This window comes from Salvelinus sp. IW2-2015, linkage group LG26 (genome assembly GCF_002910315.2).
Source record: "Salvelinus sp. IW2-2015 linkage group LG26, ASM291031v2, whole genome shotgun sequence".
Lineage (NCBI taxonomy): Eukaryota > Metazoa > Chordata > Actinopteri > Salmoniformes > Salmonidae > Salvelinus > Salvelinus sp. IW2-2015.
Window position 1 is genome coordinate 387,747 of NC_036866.1, and position 11,055 is coordinate 398,801.

The 11,055-nt window shown below is 47.7% G+C and overlaps 1 protein-coding gene across 1 annotated transcript in view; it reads right to left on the reverse strand.

Annotated features, from left to right (window-relative positions):
• Window positions 1–11,055, reverse strand: part of LOC111952653 (ephrin type-B receptor 3) — a 71,470-nt gene that overhangs the window by 37,032 nt on the left and 23,383 nt on the right. Inside the window, 5 exon segments of the mRNA XM_070435369.1 lie at window positions 2,970–3,291; window positions 4,115–4,167; window positions 6,232–6,340; window positions 10,169–10,331; window positions 10,869–10,993. Of these exon segments, the coding sequence (XP_070291470.1) occupies window positions 2,970–3,291; window positions 4,115–4,167; window positions 6,232–6,340; window positions 10,169–10,331; window positions 10,869–10,993 (772 nt within the window).

The following is an 11,055-nucleotide window of genomic DNA, read 5'->3' on the forward strand; positions in this document are numbered from 1 at the left end:
TCACTCACAACCGTGGCCCCCCAGGTTGGCACCTAAGTGCCTGTATGATTGCTAGCTACTTTCCACACTTTTTGTCCTTTTTAACCTTTTTTTTAATTTTATTTAACCTTTAACCTTTTTAAGAACTGCCCATTCCTGATCCTGGAGAGGTGCTCTTGTAGTAGGAAGTTATTTTGATCCTTCAAGTGTCATTAATTCAATCACTTCCATTGGGTTACTCTTCTACTTGAATGTAACTGACTTAATCATCATCTAGGAGAGTTGATTGGCTGGTCAAACAGCTAGAACAGCAGCCTTTCCAGGGTCAGGATTGGTCATCTCGGAACCCCTCCCCCCAAGTTTCTCAAGGTCAATGTTAAACGGGGCCACTCTAAGACCCTTTGACCCTTGACCTCATTACCTGGTGGTTTATATATGTGTCGTCCATCTTGTTTTCCCTTTAGATTACCCTTTTCTCCTTCCCTCCACCCTTTTGATGCACTAGTTAGTAATCTTGAAATCATAATTATTTGATATCTTGAAATATTAGTAATATTTTGCAAAAAAGCTGTAGGATTGTTCCCGGCTCAGAGTTGAATTCTCAGCCTTGTATCTAAGCCGAATGAAGACTTGTGATGATGGGAAGTTGGATTTGAGGTTTGCGTCACCTGCAGCTGAGCCCCCTCCACTCTACTACTCTACTACTACTACTACACTACTACTACTACCACCACTACGAGGGCTTAACACCTACCGCTGCTTCTTGAACCCTCGCTTCCCAGCCTTCGCCTTAAGTGACGAACCCCAACCCCTGTCTCCCCTCCCCTTTACCCTCCTCCCACCGATCCTCCCCTCCTATCTCCTTCCCTCCTCCATCCACCACCTCCCTCCCTCCCTTCCCTTGTTTCTCTTGCTCTCGCACCTGGTTGCGTATTAGGCCGAGACGCAAAGCCTCCACAACCGCCAAGCTTCTCTCTCCTCCTGTCTCTTCTCTGACCCCGCCCCCTATCCCTCAGAAGCCTAATCTACCCCACTACCCCCCCACCCCCACCTATACCTCTACCCTCCCACCTCTACCTCTACACCTCTACCCTCTACCCTCCCACCCTACCCTCCCACCTCTGTCTCACCCTCCCACCTCTGCTCACCCTCCCACCTCTACCTCTACACTCTACCCTCTACCCTCCCACCTCTTACCCTCCCACTCTGTCTCTACCCTCCCACCTCTGTCTCTACCTCCCACCTCTGTCTCATACCCTCCCACCTCTGTCTCTACCCTCCCACCTATACTCTCACCCCCTGTCTCTACACTCCCACCTCTGTCTCTACCCTCCCACCTCTGTCTCTACCCTCCCACCTCTGTCTCTACCCCCCACCTCCACCTCTACCCTCCCACGCTGTGCCTCTACCCTTCCACCTGTGCCTCTACCTCTATTCCAACCTATACCTCTATTCCAACCTCTACTTCTACCCTTCCACCTCTACCTCTACCTCCCACCCTACCTCTACTCTCCTACCTCTACCTCTACCCTCCATACCTTCCACCTCTACCCTCCCACCTCTACCTCTTATTCCAACCTCTACCTCTACCATCCTACCTTTACGCCTCCCCTCCCACCTCTACCTCTACCTTCCACCTATACCTCTATTCAACCTCTACCCTCCCACCTCTACCGCTCCCCTCCCCACCTCTACCTTACCCTCCCACCTATACCTCTACCCTCTACCTCTACCTCTACCCTTCTACCTCTACCCTTCCACCTCTACCTCTACCCTCCTATCTCTACCTCTACCCTCCCACCTATACCTCTATTCCAAACCTCTACCCTTCCACCTCTACTCTACCCTTCTACCTCTACCCTTCCACCTCACCTCTACCCTCCCACCTCTACCTCTACCCTCCCACCTATACCTCTATTCCACCTCTACCCTTCCACCTCTACCTCTACCCTCCACCTCTACCTACCCTCCCACCTATCCTCTATTCCAACCTCTACCCTTCCACCTCTACCTCTACCCTTCCACCTCATCCTCTTACCCTCCTACCTCTACCTCTACCCTCCCACCTCCCCTCTACCCAAATATATTACCTCTACCCTCCCACCTCCCTCACTCTCTTATTCAAGCTTTACGCCTACCCCAAAACTACCCACGTCCACTAAGCTTTTAGTTTTCCCTCAGCCATCCCTCACTCTCCCCCTCCTATCGCTTTCCCCCTTTTCTCCACTGCTCCTAGCCACCGAGCCCCCCCCCCCCCCCCTGTCTCCCGCTTCCCTTCCCTGGCTCCTGTTTCTAACCAGTAAACTGTCCCTCTCCCCCTCTCTCCCCCCTCTCCTCCACTCTCCTCACTCTTCCGATCCTTCCTCTCTTCCCCCTCCATATCTCTCTCTCTTTCGCTGGTCTCCCGTTCCTCGCTCTCACAGGAGAGTTTGGGGAGGTGTGTCGTGGGCGTCTGAAGCTGCCTGGACGACGGGAGATTATTGTGGCTATCAAGACACTCAAGGTGGGCTACACCGACAGGCAGAGGCGGGACTTCCTGAGCGAAGCGAGCATCATGGACAGTTTGACCACCCGAACATCATCCGGTTGGAGGCGTGGTCACCAAGAGCCGACCAGTCATGATCGTCACAGAGTTATGGAGAACGGAGCGTTGGACTCTTTCTTAAGGGTAAGAGAGCATGTGGCACACACACACACACACACACACACACACACACACACACACACACACACACACACACACACACACCACACACACACACACACACACACACACACACACCACACCACCACACACACACACACAACACACACCACACACACACACACAAGCGAATTAGAGGTGGGGGGGGGGGGACATTTTTTGCAAGGGCGTAAGTGCAGATTTTAGATTAGGGGGTGCTGAGGCTAGTGCTGGGGGGGTGCGAGGCGAGGCAGGGGTTGGGATGATGAATTGAGTGAAAGTACCGCTTGGCGTGAAGTCCTCTAACGGTAGGGGGGGGGGGGGGGGGGTAAGTGCAGATTTTAGGGGGGGGGGGGCTGAGGCTAGTGCTGGGGGGGTGCGAGGCGAGGCAGGGGTTGGGATGATGAATTGAGTGAAAGTACCGCTTGGCGTGAAGTCCTCTAACGGTATGGCCTGGAGGTGACTAGCAGTCTTCCCCCTGTAGCTCAGGAGCTTTGGTTGGTTACCTGCGCCAATGACCTCCTCGATCTTCACGCAGGAGATGTCGATCTCCTTCGCGAACTCTCGGACGGCCTCGTTGGGGTCCTCGTAGGTGAAGGGGTCGATATAGACCTTCATTCCCGGCGTGACTATAGGGGATTCAATAGCGGAAATAATCACATGAATCACGGCCGTCARGCAGTAGTTACCATTGAAAACAATATGTACTGTGCATTCGGAAAGTGTTCAGACACCGTGACTTTTTTCACATTTTGTTTTAAAGTGTATTTTTAAAAAAAAGTTTCGCCTCATCAAAAAACAGGAATTTCACATTTACAAAAGTATTCTTTTACTCAGTAGTACTCTGTTGAAGCACCTTTGGCAGCGATTACAGCCTCGAGTCTTCTTGGGTATGACGCTACAAGCTTGGACTCTCTAGAGATGTTCGATCTAATTTATGTCCGGGAACATCTTTCCCTCAATCCTGTCCCCGGGCTCAATTTCGAGTCTCATAGCAAATGTAAATAAGGTATTTCTGTTTTTGAAATATATATATATATATGTTTGTTTTTTTTAACCTGTTTTCACTTTGTCATTATGGGGTATTGTGTGTAAATTGATGAGGAAAATGTTTTATTTAATCAATTTTAGAATAAGGCTGTAACAAAATGTGGGGAAAAGTCAAGGGGTCTGAATACTTTCCGAATGCACTGTATGGATTGGATTAACAGAAGATTGAACAGTCGAGGCACACTTTCAATGAGCTCCACAGCCACTACCAATCCTATAATTCTGTGTAATCTGTGCCTGTCATTGTAAATGGGATGCTTGTGACATGACCGGCTGTTGACACGCAGTGTATGAATACACACTGTTTAATGTCGGGACAAAGTCAAGCTCAGAGAGTGTCTGTTAGAATGTGGATCTTGGGATAGCTTATAATGTAGGACAGGATAGGCAGTAGAGACTTACTGTACTGCTGCAGTTTCTCTGTGTACTCTGACTCAGAGCCATTCCTCTGCTTCCTGTGGGGCAAACCAGAGTAAAAACACAAAGTCAGTCATGTGCCGCATACAGCCATACTTAATGGAACAGGACAGTGTGGAAAGGATGTCAGTATAGCTGAGTCAGGTAATATAGATTTCAGTATAGCTGAGTCAGTTAATATGAGATTTGCAGTACAGCTGAGTCAGTTAATATAGATTTCAGTAAGCTGAGTCAGTTAATATAGATTTCAGTATAGCTGAGTCAGTAATATAGATTTCAGTAAGCTGAGTCAGTTAATATAGATTTTCAGTATAGCTGAGTCAGTTAATATAGATTTCAGTATAGCTAAGTCAGGTAATATAGATTTCAGTATAGCTGAGTCAGTTAATATAGATTTCAGTATAGCTGAGTCTGTAGAAATAGAGAATTACACTGTATTTCTCACTAGGATAAAGCTCACTTAGCTTTATATTTGAGGCTAAGAAATACAGAATTTTGAGTAAAACTACAGAAGAAGACAATATATCGAGTAGAAAACGTAGGACTCTGTTTTTATGTATGAAATGAAAGCTGAGAGAAAACATAATGGCCCAACACGAGAAGTAAAGGACAAAGTCTCTCCCAATGGCAGCCTCAGCTGTTTCCCTCAACACTTAACACATCCTCCTACACACTGGTCCCTCTTTTCCTTTACTCATCCTCTGCTTTCTCTTCTTTCTTCAGTATCAATCCATTAATGGGGGGAGGGAGGGGGACGTTGAAAATCCATGTTAATRTAGTTCCTTTGTTGTCTAACCAGTAACCGGGGCAATAATACCCGACGGTGATTTGCATCTCATTTCCAATTCAAATGTGGTTCCGGAATATGCCGAGGAGGCTCTGAGTTTTGCTTTTCTTCCCCCCTTTTACTTTTTTTTCCTTCTCTCGTGGCAGAAGCTAGCAAGCTAAAYTAAGACAGAGAGAGAGACRMTAGCGAGCTAARYTAAGACASAKAGAGAGACAMTAGCGWGCTAAGCTAAGACACAGAGACAGACACTAGCGAGCTAAGCTAAGACACATAGAGAGACACTAGCGTGCTAAGCTAAGACAGAGACAGACACTAGCGAGCTAAGCTAAGACACAGAGACAGACACTAGCGAGCTAAGCTAAGACACAGAGACAGACACTAGCGAGCTAAGCTAAGACACAGAGACACTAGCGTGCTAAGCTAAGACACAGAGACAGACACTAGCGAGCTAAGCTAAGACACAGAGAGAGAGGAGGAGAGGAGGAGAGGGATGAGGGAGGAGAGTAGGAAGGAGTTTGTTCAGCGTGACGAGGGCCCTGGTCTTCAGACCGGGTGGCTCACACCGAGCTGTTCCACCACCGCCGCAGAGAGGTGGGTGAGTACCAGCCACCAAAATGGAAGGGTGTCAAACTCGCACACTTCACCAACATGCAGACTCCCAGTAAAAGATGAGTAGTGCTACGTAGAGTTGAATGACCGCAGTGAGGCCGAGCTATGCTTTTACAGGATCTGAGTGGATGTTGAAGTTCCTACGAGTGAATAGGAGTCAAAAGGATTCGGTGGGGTCAGCCGGCGTCCGAGCGCGGTGACACGACCATGAAGGCAGGCCAATCTTTTCCTAGCAGCTGCAGCTCATGCTGTGTCCATTGGGCAGGGTTAGCCTAGCGAGGTTTTGGGAGGCAAATCTGTTTGGGACTTTTCACTAGATAGAGCTAATCTCCTACGCACAAACCTCATAGGTGGCACGCCAGTCCYGAGTGTCCCTGTGTGTCTTCTGTGGGTTTCAGGATGTAAACACATTCAAAAGTTGACATTTCCATTTTGTTTTTGTGKKTTTTTTTTCAATCTGTAAATCAAATACACCAGGAATTGCGAGAAATATGCAATTTTCGCAATTAAAAGTATGCTAGTGTTGATACACAAACTGAAGAAATGCCCACATTGTGTAATATTGCATGAGCTTGGTGAAATGCTGTGGATCATTTTTATCAAAGGAGGTAAATCCTAGAAAGGAAAATGAAAGTCAGATGTAGATACTTTTTCCATGTTGTCTCAACGACAAAGTGTTCACTGGGTATTATCGACTTATTCTCACCTCAGGCAGACGATGGCGATGACAACGACAGCTATGATGAAGACTAGACCGCCAGTGGCCAAACCCACAATGAGTGGCAGCTGCTCCTGAAGAGACTTCTCTGGGTCACCTAGGGGTCAAGAGGTTAGAGGTCAGGTTAACACGAGAGTGTTACCCACAGAATCTACCCTTACCCCTAAAAACCGTTCCTACCCTTACTCCCAGAAACCACTCCTACCCTTACTCATAGAAACCATTCCTACCCTTACTACTAGAAACCAGTCCTACCCTTACCCCTCCTACCCTTACTACTAGAAACCATTCCTACCCTTACTACTAGAAACCATTCATATCCTTACTACTAGAAACCATTCCTACCCTTACTCCTAAAAACCATTCCTACCCTTACTACCAGAAACCATTCCTACCCTTACTCCTAGAAACCATTCCTACCCTTACTCCTAGAAACCATTCCTACCCTTACTCCTAGAAACCATTCCTACCCTTACCCCTCCTACCCTTACTCCTAGAAACCATCCTACCCTGACTCCGAGAAACCATTCTTACCCTTAATCCTAGAAAAACCGATTTTCCTACCCTTAATCCTAGAAACCATCCTACCCTTAATCCAGAAACCATTCCTCCCTTAGGCATCCAGATGAACCATCCTCCACTATGCCTAAAACCATTCCTTACTCTACTTCCAGAAACCCACGTGTTTAATCTAAGGACAAGCATGGCCTTTGTGTTCAGCACTTTGCATCCATGGAAGTTGTCCGGCAGTTTCATGTCCATTGTAGTTTCGATGTTCGATTCGAGGTTGTCATGTTCTCAGACCAAGGGAGCTGTGCTCGAAAAGAGCCAAGATAGTCAAATAATGGAGACTGACTGTGTCCCAAAATTCGATAGGGTGCCAGAACTCTGCTTCCGTCCAAGCATTCTCATTTCCAAAATGATGGCCATATATGGGAGTTGGTCCTCTCTGTTAGCTGCTATAGCGGGGTGGCGACAAACTCCACTCTTCTTCGGGAAGCGGCTTTCCCTATGATGTTGCGAACATTGTTGCGGTACTTTGTCTTCCACTTCAGCCACCAAGAGCATTAGTGAGGTCGTGCCACTGTATGCTGGGCAGTTTGAGCGGTCCGCTTCTTTGCCAGATCCAATGCCCACTGACGGTGTACGTCCAGGATGGGTGTGTAGACGGCTCAGTCGGCTCTGTGGGACGCCATGTCCAAGCTCGTGCTTCCACACTCTATCCTCGACAAACCCGGGATTTCTGGATATGACTTCCGGCTCTTCATTTGGCCAGGGCTTGGCGTGCGTCGGTGCCGGGGCGTAATGTGTGGGGCCTTGTGGCCGAGGCTCTGGCGTTCTTTCGCCCGGTTTCGTGTGGGTGGTGGTGTCGTTCTGTGTTTCGTTTTTTTTTTGGCGTTTTCTCCTTGGGGTTATCGTTGTGGGTCCATTGGTTTGTTGTGGCTTCTTATTGATCCTATCCTTAGCCCTGTTTTTTTGCGTATTTTCGGTGTGTCAGAACTTGCTTTTACGGTGTGGGTTTATGGTCTTTTTGGACACGCTGGGTGTGATCCTCCCGGGGCTGGTCTGGACGTTCTATTTAGTTCCGAACGACCGCCGTTTGTACCCCTTACTGTTGCAATGGGTTACGGGGGCAATATTGCTAAATGGTTGAACAAGATAGGGCCTTCCCAAACTGGTTGCCACAAAGTTGGAAGCACAGAATAGTACTTAGAAGCATGTTTGGTTATCTAGTATGGCTGTCTACCGGCACTAAGATTTATTTTCCGGGCCCTTCCGGCTGGAACTAAGGGGCCCGAACCATGAAAAACAGCCCCAGACCATTATTCCTCCTCCACCAAACTTTACAGTTGGCACTATGCATTGGGGCAGGTAGCGTAATCCTGGTTTCCGCCAAACCCAGATTAGTCTGTTGGATTGCCTGATAGTGAAGTGTGATTCATCACTCTAGAGAACGGGTTTCCAGTGCTCCAGAGTCCAATGGTGGCGAGCTTTACAGTATTCCAGCCGACGCTTGACATTGCGCATGAGTCCGGCCACTGCGCATGAGCCCGGGTTCAAGTCTGGGCTCTGGCTGGGCCACTCAAGGACATTCAGAGACTTTTTCCGAAGCCACTCCTGCGTTGGCTGTGTGCTTAGGGTCGTTGTCCTGTTGGAAGGTGAACTTTCCCCCCAGTCTGAGGTCCTGAGCACTCTGGAACAGGTTTTCATCAAGGATCTCTCTGTACTTTGCCTCGTTCATCTTTCCATCGATCCTGACTAGTCTCCCAGTCCCTGCCACTGACAAACATCCCCACAGCATGATGCTGTGACCACCATGCTTCACCGTAGGGATGGTACCATGTTTCATCCAGACATGATGCTTGGTAGTCAAGCCAAATAGTTCATTATTGGTGTCATCAGACCAGAGAATCTTGTTTTTCATGGTTAGAGAGTCCTTTAGGTGCCTTTTGGCAAACTCCAAKYGGGCTGTCATGTGCCTTTTACTGAGGAGTGGCTTCCGTCGGCCACTCTATCATTAAGGCGTGATTGGTGGAGTGCTGCAGAGGTGGTGGTCCTTCTGGAAGGTTCTCCCATCTCCACATAGGAACTCTGGAGCTCTGTCAGAGTGACCATCAGGTTGTGATCAAGGCCCTTCTCCCCCGATTGCTCAGTTTGGCCGGGCGGCCAGCTCTAGGAAGAGTCTTGGTGGTTCCAAACTTCTGCCATTTAAGAATGATGGAGACCACAGTGTTCTTGGGGATCGTCGATGCTACAAACATTTTTTGGTACCCTTCCCCAGATCTTTGCCTCAACACAATCCTGTCTCGGATCTCTACAGACAATTCCTTTGAACCAATTGCTTGTTTTTTTGCTCTGACATGCRCTGTCAACTGTGAGACCTTCTATAGACAGGTGTGTGCCTTTCCAATKTTYTTKTATATGTTTWTTTTAAATTTCACCTTTATTTAAGCATGTCCCAGTTTAGGTCACCTAGTAACACGAGCTCAGAAGATAGATGGGGGGCAAGCAATATTCATATGGTATCGAGGGCACAGCTGGGGACAGAGGGAGTTCTATAGCAAGCGGCAACAGTGAGAGACTTGTTTCTGGAAGGGTGATTTTTTTAGAAGTAGAAGCTCGAATTGTTTGGGTACAGACTTGGACAGTAATACAGAACTCTGCAGGTTATCTCTGCAGTAGATTGCAACACCGCCCCCTTTGGCAGTTCTATCTTGGCGGAAAATGTTTTAGTTAGCGATGTAGATTTCAAGGTTTTTGGTGGTTTTCCTAAGCCAGGATTCAGACACGACTAAGACATCCGGGTTGGCAGAGTGTGCTAAAGCAGTGAGTAAAACAAACTTAGGGAGGAAGCTTCTAATGTTAACATGCATGAAACCAAAGCTTTTACGGTTACAGAAGTCAACAAATGAGAGCACCTGGGGAGTGGGAGTGGAGCTAGGCRCTGCAGGRCCTGGATTAACCTCTACATCACCAGAGGAACAGAGGAGRAGTAGGATAAGGGTACGGCTAAATGCTATACGAACTGGCCGTCTAGCACGTTCGGAACAGAGAGTAAAAGGAGCAGGTTTCTGGGCACGATAGCATAGATTCAAGGCATAATGTACAGACAAAGGTATGGTAGGATGTGAGTACATTGGAGGCAAACCTAGGCATTGAGTAATGATGAGAGAATATATATATATATTTTTTTTTTATACACTTGCAAACATTCTATAAACTTGTTTTTGCATTGTCACTTTGGGGTACTGTGTGTAGATTGATGAGGGGAAAATTTAATTTAATCAATTTTAGAAAAAGCTGTAACGTAACAAAATTGAGAAAAAGTCAAGGGGTCTGAATATTTTCTGAATGCACTGTATCCAATGCTAGTGACAAACCCCAATGTCCCCTCSGGGGATAAATAAAGTTAGCTCAAACATACTTTGCAGGTTGGTGCTGAAGTCGGCGGGGCTGCTGTAGCGACCGTACCCGGCCACCGTGCGGGCCCGGACCTGGACCACGTATGGCGTGCCGGCCTTCAGCCCCTCGATGCGGGCAGAACTCCTTTGAGCGGTCATGGTGTGGGCAATGGCTTCTCCCTGGTCCTGCAAAAACCAAACGCACACGGAACGGTTTAGAAATACATCAGAAAACAAACTACATCCCCTCATTCATCATTATAATCCGTATTCATCGCCTTCCCCGCAACCAACTGTGTGGCGCATGCCGCGTCCAACAAATCTTCCCGAACAGACGGAGAATGGCAGCACGAGGCATAAGAGAGCTTTAAATCATCGACTACAACAGGACAACAAACAGATAGAGATACACTGAGAGACTTTGTTCTCTCCTCAGGTAGGCCAATCCACATGGACCTCCCCCCTTGTGTAGGTTATGGTAGTAGTCAGAAACACTTCAACTTTATAAAAGGAGGTCGAGGGGTGAACAGAAAGAAATGCTGAGGATATTGGGAGGGGAACGAAGGAAGGAAAGAAAGAAAGAGAGAAAGACAGAGGGACACGATTAAGGCTTTTGCCGGAACGGTTGTTGTTGAGGTGAATGGGATAATATTATTTATGCAAAAATAAGACTTTTGAAATAGGATGTGGAAATAAAAAGTGTTGACTTACGTTGTTGCTTACCTTCTCATGGTACTTAATCTCATAATCCAGAATGATTCCGTTGGGTTTTTCAGGGGGCAGCCAGGAAAGACTCATGGTGCTCGCTGTGGCCCCCATCAGGTGAACTGTAGGTACTGCAGATGGAGCTGTGAGAACGGGGAACAGGGAAGACAAAATGGATGTTAATTCACTGCTAGTATCCACCTCT